This window comes from Microcebus murinus, chromosome 18, assembly GCF_040939455.1.
Source record: "Microcebus murinus isolate Inina chromosome 18, M.murinus_Inina_mat1.0, whole genome shotgun sequence".
Lineage (NCBI taxonomy): Eukaryota > Metazoa > Chordata > Mammalia > Primates > Cheirogaleidae > Microcebus > Microcebus murinus.
The window spans coordinates 24,649,094-24,673,834 of NC_134121.1; the positions used below are offsets into that span (position 1 = coordinate 24,649,094).

Consider the following 24,741-nt stretch of genomic DNA (forward strand, 5'->3'; position numbering starts at 1 on the left):
AGGAAGCAGCACAGTTTAAGTCAGCTTTGGTTTAGCGCCCAGACAGGGTGGGGGCAGGCTCCTTTGGTGGAGCCGGGTGACTGGAGCCCCCAGCCAAGGAGGGCCAGGCCAAGCATGGCATGGTGAGAGCTGGCCGAGTGGGTCCTGCAGGGCTCCCGGCCTTGGACTCCCATGTGTCCCTGGGCCTGGCTGTGGTCGGCGCTCCCTGCCAACAGGTGGACAGGTGTCCCGACTGGCCCTTCCCAGCCCTGCAGCCTGGAGACCCAGAGCCGTCCCTGGGTACCAGGAAGGCCATTGTGCTCAGGTTGTGGCTTGGAAGCTGTTAGTCTTGTGATCAGGGCCTTTGCATTTCTCAAAGCACTCTCTTGGTCTGGGTCACGGAAGCCGCCACTGCATGTTCTTTTCTGCCAGTGACCGAGAAGCACCCTGTGGCTGCAGGGCCCTGCCGCCCCCCAGTCCCTCCCCCCAGCAGCTTCCTGCTTTCTCTGTCTCTGGTCCTGCCTCCCCCACATTTCCCCTCCCCAGCCCCTTTCACTCAGACCACGCACCTGTCCCCTGCTGGGGGGGCTCTGAGCCCTTCCTTGGTCCCCACCTGCTGTAAGGTCAGTCAGCATGCGCTCCCACAGCAGCCTGAGCGGCCAGGCCTCCAGGCGGCGGAGGGAAGCGCTGGGCCTCCACTGCCTTCGCCCCTCCTGCCCCCCTCACCGCCGGCTTCTCGGTCACTAATATTTTTGTTCAAAAGCCTCAGGCAAACGAGCCTCCATTTTACATTATTTGTACTTAATTCTCCCATCCTCTGGGGTAACAGTTGATGTTACATAAATGAAAAGCTCACAATTGTAGTTTTCAGTGACAGAAAAGTAGAGCGAACACCTTTAAAAATAAGATTTAATGCTTTATTGCTCTCGATGATAAATCAAAATATGCTTTAGAAATAAAGTTAATTTAATGGAAAATAGGAATATACGCACCAAACCATAAAATTGCATTTAATTAAATCAGGAGAAACACTTCATCGTGTACAATCACCGTGTCCTCTTCCTTTCCCTCAGCACCCTGGACCCAGTCGCCACCATCACTCCCTAAATCCCCGATCCCTTTGCAGTGGCCACACACCGTGGCTTCTGGTAGATCATAAAAAAGTGCTTGGCCTGTGGCCTTGGCCGGGAGGCCCTGGCGCTGGGGCTAAGGGCTGGAGGCAACATCCAAGGGGCTGGGAAGGACCAAACCCAAACCCTCCTCTTCCCCAGCCTCCGACAGGCAACTCATTTGGCATGATCCATTTTGGTGTGTTTGAAACATACATTTGCATGTGTCTAGTGTAAAGCAACAAGTTTGGGGAAATACGTGGAAAGGAGAGGTGAAGTTCCAGTTAGATGGTTCCACTAGTGTCTACTGGCAATTGGCAAAGCTATGAGCGTTGCTAGACCTGGCGGGTGGCACCTCTGCGCCTGCAGACAGGGCTCCCAAGGACAGGATGCCAGCAGGATTCTTTGTTGCGAGTTGCACACAGTGCAAATGTCTGCAAGCCCTGGGAAGCAGGGGTGGGGGTGGGCACGGGACCAGGCTGCAGGCGCCTCCCTGGGTGAGGCGCGGGGCCTGCACACAGGCACTGGGGTCTGCCGGGTGGGGGGGGCAGTGTCTGCGGCAGAAGGTGAAGATGACTTCCGTACGCCCCTCTGTCGCATCCCTGCCTGCTCCTCCTGAGGCACGGGCTCACCCACAGCCCTCACAACTCGGGCTTGGTTCTGAGCCCCTTTTCCTTCAAGGCTCCCGCCGGGAGGCCTGGGCCGGGCACAGCATGGTGGGCAGCTGGGGCTGGGGAGGAGGTGGGCTCAGCGAGGCCTCTGGAGCGCATGTGCTTGGTGGCAAGGGGTCCACGGGCCCAGCCCCGACAGGGGCTGCGTGGGGCGCTGGGGGCGGCGTCCTGGCCTGGCCTGCAGTGCCAGGACCCCACGCCATCTCTGTTGCTCGGCTTCCTGTGGCTCCTGTGTGCCCCGCCCTGTCCTAGTTCTCGGTGGGGGAGCTGCGAGGTGTTAGAAAGGGAAAGCTGCCAGCCCTGCGTGCTCCCCTCACCCGGCAGCTCCATTTTCTCATTAGGATTCTTGACACAAGTGTGGTGACAGCAGATATCTGATTAGCAGCCCTGCAAACTGCAAAAATAAGTGTGAGATGGCCACGGCCATGGCTGTGGGTTAGGTGAGACGATGCCGGGCGCGGGCAGGGGCAGGCTGGGCATCACTGCTGGCTGAGGGGCGGGCTCTGCAGGTGTCCCTGCTCACCTGGGGGCTTTGGCTGGCTGCTGGGGGTGGGGTGGGGGAGTCTGCTAAGCTCTGAGACGAGCCTCCCTGAGCCGGGTCCTGAGGGCTGGGTCACCCTGGGGGCAGGGGTGGCAGGTGGGGTCACGGAGAGTGCAGGGCTGCGCCCCCAGCTCACATCCACCAGGTCTCCCCGACACCCCAAGGGAGCACGTCTTTGGCTGGGAAGCTGCGTCCTAAGGCTGTCCCCGCCTGCCCATTTGCAGGGGTCAGCAGCTGGTCACTGGCTCGAGGTGTGCTGACCTGGCCCGGCCGTTCCAGGACACCTGCAGCGACTAAGGCACCGTCCCGCTGCCTCTGAGGCGGGCGTGGTCTGGCTGCGAGCCCGGGGTCTGGGGTGGGGCACCGGGGTCTTTGGTTTATTTGAGCAGGGACCGTGGAAAGTCAGGACAGAGGAAGGAGGATACCAAAGGCAGAAAGCCGGGAAGAAACCTCACGGCACAACGGCCTCAGAGAAGGGGAAGAGGCTCCTGCCCGGCGCCGGCGCTGGCCAGCTGCTCTCTAGCGGGACGAGCGGGTGGCCGCAGTCTGACCCGGCCCAGGCCACGGGCTCGGGGCCAGGCCTCCCGCGGCGGCCTCAGTTCCCGGGCACGCTGAGGATGAAGCCTGAGCGGTTCTTGGTGAAGTCGGGCTGCGGCTGGTTGAGCCGGGTCTCCACGGAGACGGTGCACTTCTTCCCGTGCAGGCTGCACTGCACCGGGTTGGTGACGTTCACTTGAAGGTGGCGCTTCTCACTGAAAGAACCAAAGACAGAGACCAGAGGGGCAGTTAGCAGGCGGCTTAGAGTTGCCGCAGGGCACCCGGCCCTGAGTCCCGTGCTTTCTTCACAGGCGCCCAGGAGGGCGAGGCGCGGAGAGACGGCGCAAAGCAGCAGGGACCGATGTCCTGACATCCTCGCGCTCGGCACCCAGCACCGAGCAGGATGAGGACGGACGTCGGGTTGGACCACAAGCCACCAGGTCTGGCTGAGGCCACGAGCTGAGTCCCTGGAGCTTCAGGTGTCCCGGGGCCAGGCCTTGACTTGTGACCACTTATGGGCTGTGGGGAGGCCTGGGGGCCTCCGCGCAGGGATAATGGAGACCCCCTCCTCTCCCTGGTAAGGGAACTGTCTACACGAGTCCAGCCGCCTCGGGCGGTCCCCACCATGCTGGCAGCCGTGGAACCCACAGGTCGGCCGGCGGGGCTCCCACTTGGCAGCCCCGGGGAGCCGTGCGGTGGGCGCTCACGCGGTCCCTGCCGCTCTACCTGCGGAGTAGAAACGAACCTGTCCTCCAGCTCCCCACACCGCGCTGAGCGCCCTTGAGAAGCTGCTGCTTATCTTAAACGCTGAGAAGCTTGTGGAAATAGGCTGGCACCTAACGTCTGCTCACACGCGCCCTCGCAGTCCCACGCGCCGTGCCCTGGCGTGTGCCTCGCCAGCTTTCTTGGAGCTGGGTGGGAGAGGAGAAAGGAGGAAGGCCTGGTGGCTGCAGGATGGGCTGGCTCTGCTCCACCTGCCTACGCCCTGGGGCTTCCTCCATCAGTCGCTCTGTGTTTGGGGCGTGGACAGGCCGGGTCCCCTTGAACACTCTGCTGGAATCGCTGGGCTAATGTCGCTCTCAGCACTGAGCACGAATGCCAAGCAGCCGTGTCCACATGCAGGGCAGGGGCAGGGCCGAGGCCGGCACACCTTGGGCTTCTGCCCAGACAGACCGGCGTTCGTGGGGCCGATGGGAGTGTGAGGCACTTTCTAAGCCCTGGCTGGCCTGGAGGCCCCACCGCCCGGACGCTGAGGCCGCTCGGCAGGCTGCACGTGCTGCTGGAAGGGGCCCAGCGTGCAGTGGCTGCACGGGGTCTGCGTGCTGAGAACACGTGGGCTCCACTACAGCACCCGACCCAGGCGTGCTTCCCGCGGACATTCGTGGGCACAGCCCGCAGCAGGCCCCAACGTTTGGGAAGTAATTTGAAGTGTTCTTAGAGGCCCTTCTCGTAGCTGCTTTCTCATTGACCTTGCTGGAGAGGTGGGAAATGGACATAGGAAGAGGCCCGCCGTTATTGCTTGTGGGCATTAGGTATCTAATACTTAATGTCTGGTCAGTGGCAGCTAAAACCTTGGCTTAGACAGCTATTTTTACGCGGACTTGCACATAAAAATAGCAGAGTCCATCAGAGGCAGTGACTCAGGCCCTCTTCGTTCCTGCAGGAGCCCGGGCTGCTCGACGGGGAGGCAGACACGCAGCCCCTGCCTACAGCTCTCGTCTGGCCTCATCCCAGGGCCAGGCTCGGGCGGCCTCCCTGCCTCCCTTCTGTCAACCTGGTATGGCCTTTGGGTCCGTCCCTGCTGGACTCACGTCCTCTGGGAGCCTCCCGGCAGAGTCTCTCTCCTGACCTGGCAGAGCCTCACGGAGCCCTCCCCTCGCACAGTGCTGGGAGTCCGGGCTCTATCCTGCCCCTTCTCCCGTGGAGCCTGGCATGGTGACGCGCTCACAGCGGGTTCTAGAATCGCCTGGTGACGCAGAGTCTTAGGGAATGGGCTCTAAATGGGCCACATTCCAAGTCAGCTTGGAAAAACTAACAGAAAGAGAGAAAATGGGAAGCATCAGCCGCACTCACCCTCCTGCTCCTGTGTTCATGTGGGACCCTGGCTGCGGTCCCCTTCCGGGCCTGGGACTCAGCTCACTCAGGGCCCGGAGTGGCGCTGCCTCCGCCCTGCCCGGCGTTTGGGCCTGTGTGTCCCCAGCGCCTGTCCTGCAGGCTGGACCCAAGGGCTCGGGCTGGTGGGACAGAGGAGCAAACAGCAGCGGTGGAGCCCTCTGGGGACTGCAGGATAAAGCAAGCAGCAGAGGGCCACTGCTCCAGATCTTTCTCCCCACGGCGGGCCGGGCTGCAAGCTCCTCTCCCTGCCCCTGCGCCACCGGCCCAGTCCGTGAGTGCGTGCTGGAGTCCGTGCTGGCCGGGGGAGGAAGCTGGCAGGAGACGCAGCAGGAGGAGGAGGAACAGTCCCTTCCTCAGGAGCTTCCAGCAGCGGGAAGAGCAGAACCGTGCTCCGGAAGGTCCAAGCAGATAACACACAGTCAACACGGCGTGGACTTGAGGCCGGCTCTGCTCCCTCCCCAAGGCCACCAACTGCTGAAAGGAAGGCTCCCCTTGAGTGAGAAGGAGCAAAGCAGGAGTTGGGTGCTGGGTTCTCTGGATTCTTCTGCACTGCAGAAGTGAAGAGCTCTGGGCCCCTTCCCTTTCCCTGTGCCAGCTCTCCTGTGCCAGCCCTGCAGCTGCCGGGTCCCCTCCCTGGTGGTGTGTACTGTCCTAGGACGGCCGGTTGTTTGTCCTCTCCTTCCCACGGGCAGTGCTGGCTCCCTGGCACTCCATGCACAGGCCCAGCCCGCAGGGCTTGGTGGCACGAGTGTCCTATTAACCCTTCTCTCCGGGTGGAGGAGCCCAGGGTGGCGGGAGACTCCCAAGGTACCCACATGTGCCAGCGGGCCCGCCACCATCTCTCTCAGCCGCGTGTCCGAGCCTGCCCTCTGTCCTGCACCACAGGTGTTGGCCTGTGGCAAACGTCTAATTCCCTCAGCTGAACGAGAGCCAATCAGACATACGTTAGGAAAGAAGAGGTGGCACTTAGTGGGGGTCCCCACACTCCCCCCGGGACTTCTGCGTGGAGTTTTCTAAGCCCACTCGAGATCTCTCCTGATTCCTCTGAGGTCTTAACACAAGAGCAGGGGCACAGGGCGGGAGGCTGGATTCTGTCCTGGCTCTGCCGGCTGACTGGCTTCATGACCTTGTCCAAGTCGCTCAAACCTCCGTGAGTGTCTGCCTTTTTCCACTGGCAAATGTGCATAATGAACACATTCTTTACAGGTGAAGGAAAATGGAACAAATAATTTCACCCACTCATCAGTCCAGCCATCTGCCCTCCACGCGCTCACTCCGGCAGGCAACTGGAAATACAGAAACCAGTTTGCAGCCAGAGAGAGGGGCTCTCCTGAGCCTGGGCAGGTGACTGTCCTCGCGGGGGTTCCAGTCTGGGAGTAACGCACGTGGTGGGTGCTTTGAAAGATGTGAAACCCTGTGTGTGTGTGTGGGGGGGGCTTGCACTATTATCTTGCTTCACAGAAGGAATTTTCTCTCCTCTCTCAGCCAAGTGCTAAGAACCTCCAAAAGAGATGGATCAGGAGAGCTATTACTACCGAATCAGTTTCTGTTCTTTGCACATTTTAACATAGTTCATGAAACCATATGAATGCTTCTGTTTTGACATTTCCTTCCTGAATGTTTTACTTCCTAGGGGGTGGGTTCTAATCCTATGTTTAAATCCTCCAAGTTTAAAGGAACATCCGTGCCACATGTACTGGGCTCCACTTCCAGGATATCTCCCGGGGGCTCACCCACGGCGCTCTGCACCCAGGGCTGCCCCCTCCCCAGGTGCTCCCGGCAGCACTAGCCCGGCCACTGGCTCTGGACTCGCAGGGCCAGCGGAAGGGTGCAGGCCTCAGTCTGTCTGCTCTGCAAACTGCTTTCTCCCAGCAACACAACTCTCCCTACTCACCCATCGACTGCACACACTCACTGCGGCCTCGTAAGCGAGGAAAGCTATGGGCCGCCTGGTCAGGATCCTCTTAGGACTGAAAACTGCCCAGTCCATGGAGTTCATTCCAAAGGGAGAGTGGCCAGACAGCCTGTGAACCGGCAGGGCCCCGTGGGGAGGCCTGCTCCTCGGCAAAGAGATTCCCTGTTTTGCCATAGCAAGTGACAGTACATGCTTCTTTCCCTGGGACAGCCCCGATCGCACCTGGCCTGACTCCCGGCCTGTCTGCGGGGAGCTGCTGTGGGGTTGGGCAGAAGAGAGAGGGTTGAGTTCATAGCAGAACAAGGACAGGAAGAAGAACCAGCCCTGCGTTCTGGAGTTTGGCTGAGCAATACCCAGCCTATGCCATCTATATTACGGGCTGCCAATGACAGACAATAAAGCAAGAAAACACAGGTTGAGTTTGGTGGTTCCTGAATAAGTTAAACATAGAATTATCACATGACCCGGTAATTTCACTCCTGGATATGTACCCAAGAAAACTGAAAACAGATGTGCAAACAAAAACTTGTGCATGAATGTTCCCAGCAGCACTATTTGCAAAAGGCAGAAACCACCCAAGCGTCCATCAATGGACGAAAGGATAAACAAAATGTGGTATGTCCATTCAATGGGATGTTACCATTCAATAAAATATTAATCAGCAATAAAAAGGCAGAAACTACTGATACATATATTACCACATGATGAACCTTGAAGACATCACCCTAAGTGAAAGAAGCCAATATATTGTAAACTTCTATTTATATGCAATCTGCAGAACAGGCAAACCCATAGAGACAGGAAACAGACTAACGGCTGCCAGGGGCTGTGGGGCTGTGGAGGGGCTGCTTAAAAGGTCTGTGGTCTCCTTCTGAGGCGAGGAAAATATTCTGGAACCACTTAGAAGTGATGCCTGCACAGCGTTGTGAATGTACTACACGCGACCAATGGCAAATTTTATGCTTTGTGTGTTTTACCACAATAATTTCTTAAAAAGTAGATTGATCGAAGGAAAAATAAGAACTTGCCCTCAAACCATTTTTCTCTCTCCCAGTTTTAAGTTCAGTCCCAATTATTTTAAGAGCAGCAAGAGATTCCTCACGCCTATTCTGCAGGCAGAGCAGTAGCAGGACCCGGCCACGGAGACGTTCAGGGCTCAGTGACTTATCTCCTGCCGGAGCTTCACCAGGCTTTGCAAACCCTTACAGGGCCAGCCTTCCTTCCTTATCGTTTAAAGGAAAGGAAAAGAATATTATGCATGGAGGCAGCACCTCCGCCCGAGGGTGCGCCAAGCCACACGACAACAGCTGCCGGGGAGGCTGGCTGCCTGGCTCCCAGATTCCATTACGGGATTCAGCGGCTCAGCGAACTGTGGGATTCGGGGGCTTTCATCTTGTTTCATCTGTTCCAACCGTCACTGCAGGCAAATGGTCTTTATCAAATTACTTTCCTTCATTTTTCACTTAGACTCCTGTATTTTTTTTTGAGACAGAGTCTCGCTTTGCTGCCCAGGCTAGAGTGAGTGCCGTGGCGTCAGCCTAGCTCACAGCAACCTCAAATTCTTGGGCTCAAGCAATCCTCCTGCCTCAGCCTCCCAAGTAGCTGGGACTACAGGCATGCGCCACCATGCCTGGCTAATTTTTTCTATATATTTTTAGTTTGCCAATTAATTTCTTTCTATTTATAGTAGAGACGGAGTCTCGCTCTTGCTCAGGCTGGTTTTGAACTCCTGATCTCGAGCAATCCGCCTGCCTCGGCTTCTCAGAGTGCTAGGATTACAGGCGTGAGCCGCCGCGCCCCACCTAGGCTCCTGTCTTCTGCTCGTTAGAGAAACCTGCGCGCGAGGAAGTGCAAGACTCGATTGATGTGAACAAACTCGGTCCCTGTGCTCGCCGTGCATTTACAGGCCCTGCCACAGAGGGGGACGGTGCAAGTCTGTCCGGAGCTGAATCAGCCCAGAAGACATCCCCTGCTGTCCAGAGCCCGGCAGCTGGGCAGCGCGGGCTCTAGGCCCCGGGAAGTTGCACGCAGGTGGCCGAGATCAGGAGACTCTCACCCACTGGCCGCCCTGGCCCGCACGGCCCAGGCAGGACTGAGGAGACCAGCGAGCCACCTCTCTGCTCAGAGGCGTTTTAGTGGCAGCTGCTGGGAGGGACTGTCCTGGTTCTGACATGCACTTTAAGGGGAGATGCAGTAGAAGTGGGGTGCACAGCAGCTTGCTGAGAGTATTCTCTGGGGCATAGCAAGGCTGCAAAAGGAGACTGAGAGGCTAATGCAATGTCCTCTCGTGTTTGGTCACAGGATGTGGCAGGAGGAACCTGGCCTTGCAGGAAGCACAGGCAGGGAGTAAACAGAAGCTTTTCAAAGTGACGACGAGTGTATTGAGTGCTTCGTGGTAAACCCTACAGTGGCAAAGGTAGGCCGTTTCCACCGGGAGCTCCCCAGGACATAAACGTGTGCTCTGTGGCTCTCGCGGAGGACAGTGGCCACTGATGGTGGCGTCCGGAGAGCACGTCGCATCTGTTCACTCGCATTTTACTTCCTCCAAGATGCAAGTCCCCATGCTGAGTCAAACCACAGAGTGCATCTCTTTCAAAATCCTGCTTTAGGAAGTGCTACTTCTGTTTCTGTCAGGGTCGAACGGACACTTCACCGCAGTCACCAGTGAGGTGAGGCTATGCGCCCAGCGCCCAGGCAGGCCCCAGAGGGGTCGCGCCGTGCTCCCTCCTCTGCTGCGTCCTTTCCGGCCCGCAGCTGGTGAGGGATGGGGCAAAACTATTTTTATTTAGAAAATAAGACTTCTTTTCTCTTGTCATGAAATAGCTGGGTGACGCCTGAATGCCACCGGCAGCCAGTACGCCGACACCTCACCTGGCGTCTGCCTCCACCACGGCGCTGGCACTGCACTGGCTCCTGGGGCACGGTCTGGGCTTGCCCGACTGTCCCCACACTACTCCCGGTGCCTCTGGCCTGGGACACTCCTCCCCCGTGGCTCCCTGTGCCTCGAGCGACCACAGACACCCCTTCCTCCCTGGCCTGCTCGAGCTCCCCTGACACTACTCCCCGAGCACCCCTGGGGGCGGGATGCCGTCCAGAGAGAGAGGGGAGCACAGAGCGACAGGGTGCAGGCCCTGAGCTGGGGCCCCCTGGGGGGAGGGAGACGGGCACATCTTAGCACCCTGCGGTGAGCACGAGACCCACAGGGGAGGGCCGCCTGACTGACCCTGGGTGGCGGAGGTGGGCTTCCCAGAAGAGGTAACACCCAGATCGATGCCTCAAGAATAAACAGGACCAGGCCGGGCGCGGTGGCTCACGCCTGTAATCCTAGCACTCTGGGAGGCCGAGGCGGGCAGATTGCTCGAGGTCAGGAGTTCGAAACCACCTGAGCAAGAGTGCACCGTCTCTACTATAAATAAAAAGAAATTAATTGGCCAACTAATATATATACAAAATATTAGCCGGGCATGGTGGCACATGCCTGTAGTCCCAGCTACTCGGGAGGCTGAGGCAGGAGGATTGCTTGAGCCCAGGAGTTTGAGGTTGCTGTGAGCTAGGCTGATGCCATGGGACTCACTCTAGCCTGGGAAACAAAGTGAGACTCTGTCTCAAAAAAAAGAATAAATAGGACTCCTGCAGGAGCTTTTGGTCTTTGTTTTGTTTTCCTGCCCTTTAAATATTGCTTTGTCTTCAGCCCTTTTCATTGTATACATTATTTCACAGTGGCATCACCCATGCCTGTGATTTCAGTGACAGACGATGACCCAGTCAGTGTCCCCTATCCTAGCTTGAGGTCCAAGCACATATCGTCAGCCACCTTCTAGACACATCCCTGCCTGCTCCTCGGACAGCTGGGCCTTCACATGTCCAACACTGAGCTCATCCTCTTGGCCCCTTCCCCAGAGCTGCTTCCTCCTCTAGTCACGCACGTGCAGCGAAGCAGCGTGGGTGCCCAGCAGCAGAGGCCAGAGAGCCCGCAGTCAGTCCCACTGACGCACTTTCTGTCTCTCCCCACAGCCCGCAGCCACAGCCTCGAACCTCATCCCCCTTTGCCGGTTCCTCCTGTCGCCCTAACTGGTTTCTCCACCTTCCGTCTGCCCCACGCCCTGTGTGGAAGCCCATCCTCTACGTGGTCATCAGAGAGAGATTTTAAAGGCACAGAAAGATCCTGCTGCTGCCCTGCTGACCTTTCTTCAGTCATGCCCGGGGCCTCTGGGAACTGAGAACTGCCTGCGCCGGCTGGCGCCCACCCGCAGGCTGAGCTGGGCCGCCCTGGGCGGGTCTCACCACGCGGAGCAGGGGGCTCTGCTGCGAGGGTCCCAGCCGCAGGGAGGGGCCGCAAGCCTGACTCTTGCAAGCCTCTTCAAGTGCTGAATACAGTTCCACAGAGAGGATATTTAGAACCAAAGTGGAGGCTAAAGGAAAGGAAGGGCGACCTCCAGGTGTCAGGAGGAAGGAGGATGTGCAGCCAGCGTGGGAGAAAGGCCGGCCAGTGCCCAGCCCCAGGGAGTGCCGGCCTGAGCAGGAGTCAGGCCCAGGGCCACGCGGGAGGGAATGAGGACTGAAGTCCTGCGTGTGGCCACCCAGCCTGTGGAAGGACATCAGAAGTCTGCCTTCCAGTCGGGCAAAACGGCAAGGAACCACTGGGAGGGAAAACAAATCAAGCAACAAACAATTTTTCACTGAAAAATGGAAGCTTCAAACTATCTCCTCTCTTGACCTCTTAAAAAGCAAATCTGCAGATCACCAAAGGCAAAGAGGAAACCTTAAGAATGCCCAGATAGAAAATACACATTATTTAGAAAAGAGCAGTCGGTCTTGTCACCAAGTGAGGAGATAATGAAAATACAGACCCTTTAAAGGGTTAAAGAAAAACAACTGTCAGGGCAAAACAAAGACTTTCTCAGACAGCCAGGGCTCCAGGAGTCAGCCGTCCTCAGCTGTCCCGTAGGAATTTCCACGGGACACGTTCCTGAGCAAGGTGTTGACCTGGAAGGAGAGGACAGAGCAGGAGATGCAGCCAGGAGCAAGGAAACAGGTAAGCATGCAGGTGATCTCAATAAACACTCACTGTGGAAACAATACTAAAAATGACTAATGTGGAGTTTAACATTACTGAACTAGAATCCTGCACAACAACACGAAAGATAGGGTGGTCGTCCCAGGAAAGCATTTGGAGGTCCTTCTCTTGTTTGGGAGGATGCAGGGAGACAGATGAACTTCAGGCTTCCTTCAGACAAGCACGGGTATGAAAAACTTAACAGGAAATGAGGATGGTAGACTGTGATGTATAGTTTCCAAAGCAGCAGAAGGAAGGGCAAGAAGCAATCTGATCCCTCTAATAGCAGGTAGGAAAGGAGAGCAAAAGAAGCAAAAGGAGAAAGGTAGGGACAAGACAGCACAAACTCATCATGGGATAAACATGCTTAAATGTACAAACGAACACAATAAACCGAAACGTGCAAGCTCTGGTGAGAAGAGATTTCTCAGATTTAACTTAAAAATGCAGCTCTATGCTACTTACAAGAGACACATCTAAATCGTGACAGTTCACAAAAGGGATGGGATAAGATATGTAAGTCAAACATCAATCAAAAAGCACTGCTGGGAAAACAGCTCATTATGTAATTTTCTTCTTTCTCAAGGAATAGTTCACCGTGAAGATACTCTCATATATGGCTCACACATAATATCAGGATAAGTCCACAATCATAGTAAAAGATCTTATGCCTTTCTCCAAAATGTATAGATCAGCAGACAATAACAGTAAAAGAACATAGATTTCAACAATTAATAAACTTGTATGTATGTATGTGTGTGTACGTGTTCACTATACTTTAGTGATTAGAGAATACACATTCTTTCAAAGTACCCATAAAATAGGTATTAGACCACAAAAGAAAGTTCAATAAGAACCCAAGAATTAGCATCATACAGAAACTATGTTCTCTGTCTACAGCGCAATAAAAACAGAAATCAAATAAAAGGAGAATAAAATAATAGAACAGTAGTGCTATGGACTGAATTGTGTCTCCCGCACCCAAATTTATATGTTGAAGCCCCGACATGACCATATTTGGAGATAGGGCCTTTACAGAAGTAATTAAAGTTAAATAAAGTCATAAGAGTGGGGCCTGATCTGATGGAAAGAAGAGACACCACGGCACTTGCTCTCTCCCCTCCGTGTGAGGACAGAGTGAGAGGGTGGCAGTCTGCAAGCCACGGAGAGAGCCCGCGCCCGAACCCGGCCATGCTGGACTTTGATCTGGGACTTCTACCCGCCAGGGCAGCAAGAAAATAAGTTTCTTTGCTTAAGCTTCCCAGTCTATGGTATTCCGTTTTATGGCAGCCTGAGTGGACTAAGACAAAAAGCAAAAAAGCATGCAATGCTTACCTAGTGCCTTATAAACATCAATTCATGCACTCCCCATTACAGCATGAGGTATGTTCCATTTTCAGAAGAGAAAATGAGGCCCAAAGAGGCTAAGGCCTGCTCAAAGTCACACAGTAGAGCCAGGATTGGAACCCAGGTAATCCAGGCCAGAGTCCGAGTCTGAACCTCTGTGCACCCATGAAATAGTTCATCAACCCCGTTTGCTAATAAGGTGCTCCTGAGAGCAGTGGTGAGCTCAGCATTTTCCTGCCCCTGTCAAGAGCTCCTCCAGCAATGTGTGGCACAAGTAGGAGCTTCATGAATGTCTATAGAAAGAGAACTTTTAAAAAAGTGACGATGTAATCCTAGCACTCTGGGAGGCCGAGGCGGGCGGATTGCTCAAGGTCAGGAGTTCAAAACCAGCCTGAGCAAGACCCCGGCTCTACTATAAAAAAAATAGGAAGAAATTAATTGGCCAACTAATATATATATATATATATAAATTAGCCGGGCATGGTGGCACGTGCCTGTAGTCCCAGCTACTCAGGAGGCTGAGGCAGGAGGATCGCTTGAGCCCAGGAGTTTGAGGTTGCTGTGAGCTAGGCTGATGCCACAGCACTCACTCTAGCCTAGGCAAGAAAGGGAGACTCTGTCTCAAAAAAAAAAAAAAAAAAAAAAAGTGATGAGATTGAGAAAGCAGCTGGGGCTAACTGCCACACAGGACACTAACCAGAAGACATGGGCCAGCGCCCGCCCCGCATCAAGGCAGGGTGGTTAGGAAGTGAGGTGGAGCCGTCAGGGAGCCGGGGTTGAACCCAAAGGAGGTCAGGTGGGGTACATGTGCCCTCCTGGTATCTGGATCTGTGCTAGGGACTGTTTATGTGTAGCATGTGGTTCAAACATACAAAGAGGCACTGGGACACTCACTATGCAAGGGACGCCGGGAGCTATTGCACGGCGAGTCACCACTTTGCTTTGTAAACCCGAACTTCCATGTATCAGGTGTTCCCTCCCCACTGCTAATGAAATGCTCAGGAAATAACATTTGGAAGCATGGAAAACATTTAGACTGATGGACTTGGGAGGCAGAGAGGCAAGGTTAGAGAAGTTCCAGGAATTCTGTCAGTGAACATGTCATTTTTACGTCCTGAGGGTGAGTGGAGATGAGCAGACACGGGTTCCACGTGGATTTCTCAGAAATATTCTGAGTAACTTGGGCAGATTATTTCCAGGGCTCACTTAGCAGTTTGCCAGCTGGGGCTGGTGCTACTTAGCAGCGTGGCTTATGTAGTTTAAAGAGGTCTTGGATTGGGGGGAGAAGGTTGAAAATCATCATCCTCCATTTATTAAGAATTTACCAGGCACGAGGTACTGTATTAAACATTTCATATGCGTCATCTCATTTAATCCTTACCAGAGCTGTCACCGTGGGCACTGTCATTATGCTCACTTGATAGATGAGGAGCAGAAGCTTAGAAAGGTCAAGTAACTTTTCGGAGCTGGGAAGCAGGGAGGCCAGGACCCGGCCCAGGGCGTCTATCTCCTGAGCAGCACTCTGTACCCATTCCTTTCGGTCTCCACACGCAAATGCTATTCTAGCTCTCTGTGAAGTGTGGCCTCTGCAGCATGGAATCCTCTAATACCAGCTGCTTCTGAGTCAGAGAAATATGCACTTTGAATCTGCTGTCATGATGCTCGGGTGTGGACATTCCAACCTGAACCCCGCTGCATAGGTACTTTCACGTCTTGTGTATTTCTCTTGCTGGGCCTTGCTCCTTTCACTCTTTGGCCTCTGTCTGGCCAGAAGACATTGGTGTTTCCAGGCGTGGATGATTCCAAGCTGTCAAAGAAAGGGGTACTTTCCTGGTGCTTGGAGAATCTGGGCACATTTGGACTATTTCCCAGGGCATGTCTATGTCTTGACTTTCCATTTGGAGTCCCCGAGGAGGACTGTTGCTCCATGGAGACTTTTGGTTTCTGTTTCTGTCAACCAAAGGTCCCTATTCTTTTTTTTTTTTTCCTTAGAGATGGGGTCTTACTCTTTTGCCTAGGCTGGAGTGCAGTGGTGCAATCATGGCTCACTGTAGCCTTGAACTCTTGGGTTCAAGTGATTCTCCCTCCTCAGCCTCCCAAGTAGCTGGGAGTAAAGGTGTGTGCCTCTGTTCTTAAAAACCTCAGGGTCTGGGGAGGGAAGCTCCTAGAGCTACTATATGATGTGCAATATTGTCAGTGCCATTGCAGTTCTAAGAAGCAGGACATCTGCCTGCTCCCTGAGAGGGTGGAGCCTCTTGGGCAGTGCTGCCCAGCTAATTTTTAAATTTTTTGTAGAGACAGGGTCTCACTATGTTGCCCAGGCTGGTCTCGAACTCCTGGGCTCAAGTGACCATCCCACCTTGGCCTCCCAGAGTGCTGGGATTATGGGTGTGAGCCACTGCACTCGGCCAGGTTCCTATTCTTTGTGCCCCGGCAGCCCTCCCCCGGCAAGGTGAACCAGGGCAGGGCCTCTGCGTGCTGGGGGGCCTGGGTGAGCTCACCCTGAAAGGCCCGGTGACTGCTGTGTAGTCTCTCTGATTTGTTTTCCCTCCACCAACATCAGACGGAGATGGCGAGGATGCTCCATTTTGCTTTCTGTTAATATATTTGGAATCTGGACTCTTTAAAGGCTGCACTCCTCTGACCTTCCAGAATGCCCAAATGAATGCTTTCCACCAGGGATAATGAAACCTTTCAAAACCAAACTTAAAGAACAACACTATACCCATAGCTCCCTCCAATATAAAGAAAGAACAAAAAAGTAGAAGCAACGAACAATCCCAAACCAAACCAAAACCCTGTCACAAGACAAATGGGACAGCAGCTGTGAGCAGAGGTCTGGGGCTGCCTCAGTGGGTGCCCAGGCCAGCATCCGATCACCTCTCACGAGGGGGCAGCGGGCTCCGGAGCCTCAGACCCCCCCAATCTATCAGCAGAGACCTTCCTTCCCTTCCCTTCCTCTCATGCCTCTTCCTTCTTCTCCCCCACCCTTTAACGTCCCATCTTTTGACACTTTTTGCTCCAATGTCTTTAGTGTCTTTAGGGTTTTATTTTATATCTGTTGGGAGATGTTTTTCCCTTTGCTGCATTCAGCTTTTTTTTTGGCATCTTTGCTGTTTCCTGCTTATATTTCTCCTCTCTTGACACTTGTGTTAACAGCACCTCCAAAGTTAGCACCATCTGTGAACACCGGTGTTTATTTTCTATTCGCATCATTAACGAAGGTGCTAAATAAGACTGGATTGAACATGAACCAGCACCCACACCTTCCTCCGAACAGATGATTTGGAGTCGTTTGTCAGGAACACCATTATATATTTGCTTATTTAGCTCACCATTACCAAGACGCATTTGCGTTTATATTTGTGCTTGGCTGTGGGTCACTGGACAGAGGAGCTAATGGGATCCCAGTCCCTGCTGCCTGAGAACCAGAGACTTACATCAGTTGACGCCTACACACAAACACACTGGCAACATATATACTAAAAAGAGAGCCATCGCGAAACGTCTGCATCTATGACTCTGGGATGCAAGATAAATAATAAAATGTCCCCTGTTTTTAAGAAGCTCAGGGTCTGGTGATGGAGGCTCCTAGAGCTACCATAGTGCCACTGACGGTCTAAGGGGCAGGACCTCTGCCTGCTTCCTGTGACAGTGGGGCCTCTTGGGTGGTGCTGCCTGTGGCTCTGATACGCAGATAGGACATCAGAATAAACGAGGCTCTCAGCACCCTGGCCCAGAAAATGCCCTGTTTCTCTTCCTCGCGCTACTCCCACAGACATGGACGAAGACAGAGCCACCAAACAGGTGCTGAGTACAGAGAGCCTGGTGTGCCAGGGCTGATGGTGACTCGCCCGCTTTGCCAGCATCTCTCCTTCCTTGAATAACGAACGTCCCTCAAGCTCTAATGGTCCTTCCTCCCCGAAGCCTACTTGGATCTTCCCAGCCACAGGGATCTCCAAGACCCTACAGACGAGAAGGTGATGAGCTGCCCCTTGGAGGATGAGGAGGACTTGGACAAGAGTCCAAGATGAGTGGGGGTCGCATTTCAGGTCCCATGGGGCCCAACCTGCAGGTGAAATAGAGGGACTGTGTAGGGCCTGGCCCTGTGGGGCTGGAGGTCAGGAGTCAAGTGTGTTCAGGAGAGTGTGGAGGGAGAGGAGGCCAGCCAGGTGGGCCGGGGTAGACCATGGGCAAAAGAGTAGGCTTAATCTTGTAGGCGACGGGGAAACCCTCAAGGATTCTTGAGAAGACAGCTAATCCTCTGGCTTATTCAGTGTGCTCACCTCCATCTGAAATAGACTTGTTTGACACTTGACTGGTTAACCGTGTGTCTTCCTGTGGCTTCCGCCCCCTCCTTCCCCAAAGGTAAGCTCCATGGGAGGGGGACCTTGTCTGCACCCCTGTGCCTCAAAGAGTGTCTGGCATACAGTAGGTGCTTAATAAAAGAGCCAACACATGAAATAGAGATGAAATAGGTGATGTGGAAGACAGGCTGATGGGGACATTTTGAAGCAGGAAGACCAGTTAGAAACCTGTAAATGAAGGTAGAAAGGGCTGTGCTCACAGAAGGGCACAGGTGGGTCAGGTCTGAGAGATGCTTTGAGTGAGAACTTGGGGACTGGCAGGACGTGGGTGATAAAAGGGAGAGTCTACCATGTCCCCAGGTTTGGAGCTTGTGTGATAGAGCCGGTGGAGAGAGAGTGAGAATAGAACGAATTTGGTTTTGGACAATGTTGACTTCTTCTGGAAAAGCATGCAGAGGGTTTCCCTGTATGCTACGAAGACTTAGGAGCGCACAAAACTCTCTCTCCCTTAAACAAATGGATGTGATCCAGTATGGTGTATCATAGAGCAAAATACCACATATCAAAATTGTTTCACAAAACCTATTTTATAAGCAAAGTCTATTTTAAAATTAGTATTTATAATATCATAGTGGTACTGTGCTATATTAAGCAATAGCAAATAAAAAGTCTGGAGTTTGAAACTTTAGTGTTAAGATGACAAGTACGGCCACCTGCCTGCATAACAGTGCCTTCAGCAACCTGGCTGTCATTCTCACCCGTGGTAAGCTCCTGAAGATGTCTAACTTTTATGCAATGTTTTTCTTTTGTTTTTATTTTACACTCGTCCCACATTCCTGACAGCAATCTTTATCTGAACATGTCCAAACTTTTAAAAACACTATTCTTAGGAGTGATAGTACAGATTATAAAGAATTAAAAAAAAAAAAAACAAAAGGAAGGCCTAATCCTTACTTTGCAAATAGGTCACATTCTCGAAAATTGTGATGACCTATAAGAATCTGGAAACTGGTCAATGTCCAGTGACAATCAGCAAGTCATGGTTTACTGATGGTTAGTTTGAGTTACCACGTAGGAGATATTAGCACATCAGGCTGCTTGCTGGGCCGGGAAAATGGATTTTTCTCAGATGCTAACCAGCCTTTTGGAACTTTAGTTGTAACACATCTGGGAGTCAGACATTCCAGCTGGCAGCAGCAGCAGAGAGGAGATGGGACAGGGGACTTCCAGGTTCAGTGTATTTCTAGGAATGCTGCCTAATCAAACTAGGAGACAATGGGAGCATCGTGGGAAGAACACGAGGTTTGGAATCAGCTGGCTTAGGGTTCGAATCCAGCATTATGGCTCTTGGCAATTACTTAATCTTTTAAACTCAGTTTCCTTAACTGGGATAATGAACAGTGATAATGCTTTCTCAAAGGGTCTTGGTGAGAGTTAAAGGAGAAAAAATACATACACAGTGGCTAGTGCAGTGCCTGGCACTGAGTAAGTATTAATGTCTGCTTTTTATATTTTATTTTTTATTTTATTTTATTTTATTTTATTTTATTTTATTTTATTTTATTTTATTTTATTTTATTTTATTTTGAGACAGTCTCACTCTATTGCCTGGGCTAGAGTGCCGTGGCGTCAGCCTAAATCACAGCAACCTCAAACTCCTGGGCTGAAGCAATCCTCCTGCCTCAGCCTCCTGAGTAGCTGGGATTACAGGCATGCTCGACCATGCCTGGCTCATTTTTTTCTATATATTTTAGTTGGCCAATTAATGTCTTTCTATTTATAGTAGAGATAATGTTTGTTAATGGAGTAAGTGCTTTAATGAAGGAGGTTTTAGGGTCAGAATGTTGGACAGACAACTGAAACCAGGGCAGAAAGGACCCTTGCCCAACGTATCAAGGCCCTTCCCCTGACCACCTAGGCAGCAGCTGTGCCGCCTTCTGAGGCTGTATCGGCAACAAGGCTTGTTGGTTCCAGAAGGCCCTTTTAACTTGTTCTTGGGTATTTTAAAATCCCATTTAAGCTGACAAAGGATGATGCTTCCTTCTTGGGGGCTGATAATACAGTTTTTTTTCCTCTTTATATATATATATATAAATTGACAAATAAAAACTGTTCATATTTATGTAGTGTACAACATACTAGTCTGAAATATGTATACACTGTAGAATGGCTCCGTTGAGCTGATTAACACGCATTACTGGAGCATATATTCAGGGCAACTTGAATCTGAGTTTCTGGATTGCAAAAAAACCAAAACCAAACCAAACAAAAAATTACCTCATATAACATTTTTTGTGGTGAGAACACTTTGAATCTACTCTCTTGGCTATTTCCTAAATACAATACAGTTCTTTCTGCACATTTTCTACCTCACTGTCATGGAACCTTGCTGCCCATCCGGGCAACTGTAACCCAGGGCGAAGAATAGCTGATTAGGTAGCAAGTAGTGGGAGTGTTTTTGTTCTGAGGGGGAATTCAAAGAGGTTAAAACAGAAGCAACGATCTCATAAACCAGCCCCAGAACGCTGAGATGAAAAGAAACAAATTGCCCACTTTCCACCACCTGTTTGAGAACAGAAGGCTTTGCACTCAGTTATGTGAGCTAAAAAACGCACCCCTGTCTCCTTGCGGGAAGGAGCCTTTCTTGAGCCGACGCTTCTGATGGGAAATCTACCCCCTGCGCCGGCACACGCTCTCATGCTGGTAATGACAGAGGCAGAGCAGGCCCTTCTATCAATATGTTCTGCACACTTCCTAGCAGCTCGGCTTTTTCTATTCTGCATTTGCTATTTTAAGCGAGTACATAATGCATCAATTTTCAGACTCTTACTCAATGCCGCTGCTACAGAACTGAGAACTCAATAATCTTGTCAGGCAGAGCAGAACAATATTCCAACAGATGAAACGTTCCATGCAGCCTTATTTCCCTCTGCTTGGGATGGGGCATCTATTTCTGGTCCTATAATGAGAGACGAACCAGTGGCGGTGGTCCAGTCCTTCGTGCTCAGAAAGCCCACATCACAGACTCCACTCTCCACGCTGCTGCTGGTGGACACATCAAAGGCCCCGCGGAGTCCAAAGCCCATTGGACTGCTCTCTTATTTCTGATTTTAAGTTCCCAGAAAAGGGTTGTTTAGATCCGGGCTGGAGCTTGCCAACTGGGAAGAAGAACGTGGGTTCTCTTAGGCCACGTTTATGCTCTTCCTGTCTGCCATGTACAGTTCCCATTTTCTCTACGCTCACTGGCTTAAGAGCCCAAGAGTAACCTTCGTTTCCCTACCCCAGTCTCCTAAGGAGGTTTAAATGTGAAGTGCCCCCATGTGGTTTCTTGCCAAATTGGGCCTGACCTTGAGTGCAAACACACTTCTAGTAGAAGGCCAATGGCATCTGATACCTCCGTGGGCAGTTTAGGCAGATTTCCCTGCTGTGTGTTTACAGCTTTAGTGGCTTCTAATACAGGCCTTATACACTGCCTGCAGGGTTACCTGGGAGAAACAGAAGAAAAATCTGCCGCTACTCGCTACGCCCACCTATTGGCCTGTAAGTGGGTTAGTAACATTTTCCTTTTACCTGGCTGGTATAAATGACCTGGGCCACTTCCGCCAACTCCTCCAGTTTCTGCTCGTTTTATCTTACATCAATTAAATATGGCACAACAAATTAGATTGAGTGGGTGCATAAGTGATTCTGTTGAAAAGTGAATAATTCGATAAAAACTCTACACTACTGTTCTCTGTCTAAAGAACTAATTCATGGCATCAAATGATTCAGCCATCCTGATGGGGACTTTGAATTACTGGCCCAACTTCACTGGCATGAAAACAATCAAAACAAATACACTCTTCCTCTGGGGCTGGAAGTCAGACACCCTGAGTAATATTTAGGTCACTGCTGCCTGGGCAAGTCTGAAAAATGGTTTGTGCCCTGATTAGACAGTTACATATTTGTTTTAAGTGACTGTTACAGGAGTGAACCCCGGAGGCATTTTAACGCAAAGAGAGGTTCTACCTACGAGCCTCTGAAACAATCTGAAGTGAGCTACAGCAAATAACGTCTTTGTTCAGCCTGAAGTGTATTAACACCAGCTTTAGAGCTGAAATCAAATCTTTGGGTTTGGGAAGTATGAGTGTCCCCACTTCCTCCTACCTCCATTTCTGGGAGCCCATAGAGCAGTGATTCTCAACTTGGATTCCACCTTAGTATTACCTGAGAAGCTTCCCAAAGCCCTGACAGTGGTCAGGCTCCACCCCCAGAGACTCTGACACAGCTGTGCCCATGCCCTGAACTCTGTGCTGCTAGCTCCCGGTGACTTCCTGCGCATCACCTTCCCTGGGAATGACCAGAAGGGCTGCTCTGCCTCACATGAATGCTGCAACTAGCTGCCAGGGGACTCGCCTAGCAAATGACAGGGTTCAGGTTCCCCTTACATACAATTGGATTGACTAATCAAATGTATTTTATTGTGACAATTTTCAAATATATTCTAGAGAGAACAGTTGCAAGAATTATTTGGGACAACCCGATAGAAATGCTTTGTAAAGGAGGGGCTGAGCACCCAGAGGGTCACTGAGCTCAGAGGAGGCCCTGGAGACCGGCACCCTTCCTGCCACCCTGCTCGCCCTTCGGACAGCACCTGGCCCATCACTGTCGTCGTCCTCTTTCTTGTCTACCTCTTCTCATCTCTTTCCTCAACAAACACGGACTAAGTCCTGACTGTGTGTTAGCCCTTGTGGATACAGTGGATATAGACAAGTCTTGCTCCTGCTCTCACGGAGCTTACAGTATGGTGTAAAAGAGGTTCAGAAACATGAATTACGCATTCGTCACTGTTTATCCATAATTCTGCAAAGAGCTCTGAAGGTAAAAATACAGAATGTGATGGAATCACATGATGGGGGACCTAATCTAGTCTTATTTACTCTTGGGGGAATCAGGGAACACTTTCTTAAAGATGTGATATTAAAAATATTTTATTTTAAAAAGTGAATAACAAATGCATATGGTATAATAGTCACAGACACCAGAGTATATAGAGAGGAAGTACGTTCTCTTTCCACCCTATTCTCTAGCCTCTCAGTTCTCCTGCCCACAAGTAACCACAGTTCTACTTACTGTGCATCAGCCCAGAGATTGCTCAATGTGAATATACACAAATACATATGTACTTTTCTTTTTTCCTTAAAGACAGGGTCACCCAGGCTGGAGTGCAGTGGCATGATCATAGCTTACTGCAGCCTTGAACTCCTGGGCTCAAGCGATCCTCCTGCCTCAGCCTCCTGAGCAGCTGGGACCACAGATGTGCACCACCATGCCCAGCTAATTTTAAAATTTATTTGTAGAGAGGAGGTCTCACTATATTGCCCAAGCTGGTCTCAGTCTCCTGGCCTCAATTGATTCTCCTGCTTTGGCTTTCCAAAGTGCTGGGATTACAGGTATGAGCCACTGCACTTGGCCCATATGTACTTTTTTGATGGGGGTGACTTTAAAGCTAAAATCCTAGCCTTCAGCCATTTTAAGGGTATATCTTTTATTTCTGATATAGCAGTGACAGCAATGGGACCACGGTATGTCATGGAAGCAGGAAGATATTGGAGAGCCGCTGACTCATGACCATGACAAGAACAGTGCAAGGTTTCTGGCTGTTAATCAATGTTGCATCATTTCAATATTAAGTGTGACCTTCAGAACATGGGAGAGGTTGTTCCAACACACACTGTTAAACCAAATGCTTGTGTGTTGGATATAGTCAGTGTCTAGAAAAGTTTTTTAAATTTAGATCATGATGTGTCCTTTTTTATAGACACTCTCATAGAGTGTCATAAACCTGTTTCCTTCTTGCATTTTATTTTTTAAGAGGGCACCGGCTAGGCTAGAATATGAGCCAGTGTAACATTCGAAGCCAATGTCATTAGAGCTGCTATTGCCCCAGGACAAAGAGGGACAACAAGGGTTATGGGTTGGAGCTATTCTTGTGGCCAAAGCCCCCAGCACCCTTCATGACCAGGTGACCGTCAATGCTCACAGCAGCACATTTTGCTAACACAACCACCCTCCTCCCCCGCAATCAAGAGTTCAAATCCCTAAAGCCTTGAAGTTCTGACGTGGGTGGGGCAATCCCATCTAGACCGAAGAACTAGGATGTTGATGAGCTCTGTCAGGCAGGGATGAGGGAAGTGAGCTCTGCCCTGGCTCAGGAAAAGGCCAAACAAGCCAAGGCTAAGAGCAGACTGGCCAGGGCCCCCAGCTGTGGGGAGTAGAACCCACCCTCCTCAGGAAGCCGCATCTGCTCTTCCTCCTCGCCCGTGAGACACTAGCTCCCTTTCCATAAAAAGGGAGGGGAAAGATGCGCGGAACCTCTTGAGGCCCTTTGAACAGGGAGTCCTCGTGGGTTCTAGCCTCGCTTGCTGCTGCGGCGCAGCCAGGGCACAGGCTGGCGAGGCAGGCTGGCCCTCCAGGTGAGGGCATAAAGCTCCCGCTGGGCGCTTCAGCACAAGACCCCTTCTAAAAAGTTTGGTTTCAAGTGAGGCATTAAAGGTCCCAGAGAATAACAAAGGGCCCCGGCCTCGGCAGGCAGGCAGGCCGGCCCGGAGGGCACAGGCGGTGGGTGCGGCCGTCCTGTCCTCCTGTCCTCGCGGCCTGGCGCCCCGGCCCTCGGCACCTGCGGCGGGAGCAGATGTGGGAGGCGGCCGCGGGACGGGCGCGGGGGCGACAAAGGAGGGAGGCGGGAGAGGCCGGGGAGACAAAGGGAATCTGCGCCGCCGCCGCCGCCGCCGAGGGTGGGCTGCGCGGGGGAGGCCGAGCTGGAGTCCCAGGCAGAGGCTGCCGCTTTTAGCTCCGCCGCCGCGGTCGCCATGGCAACGCGGGCATTAGCGATTCCATCTGACATTCAAATGCCGCCGCCGGCGCGAGGGCGCTGCCGGTGGGCGGGGACTGCGCGCTCGGGCACCCGCGCGCCCACCGAGGGGCCGGCGGCCGGCTCGCCGGGACCGCAGCTTTACGCACCGTTTGTAGTGCCCCCTCCCAGCCCGCACTCCCGCCTGTTTTGTTTGTCTTTCTAGAGAAGGTGCCCATTCGGGGCTTAGATCATCTGCTGGCATATTGACGAGCTCACTGGGTTGCTGAAAGGGAGTGGGGATATGGATTTGGGTCAGCTAAGAGTGTATG

General features: G+C 52.3%; 1 protein-coding gene across 2 annotated transcripts in view; it reads right to left on the reverse strand.

Moving 5' to 3' along the window:
* Nucleotides 1-882: 882 nt before the first annotated feature.
* The window catches only part of MYO1D (myosin ID), a 342,717-nt gene continuing 318,858 nt past the window's right edge, over nucleotides 883-24,741 (reverse strand). For both annotated transcript variants that reach the window (XM_012735561.3, XM_075994358.1), the window contains exon 22: nucleotides 883-3,052. In XM_012735561.3, the coding sequence (XP_012591015.1) occupies nucleotides 2,896-3,052 (157 nt within the window). In that variant the 3' untranslated portion in view covers nucleotides 883-2,895. The remainder of the gene's footprint in view (nucleotides 3,053-24,741) is intronic.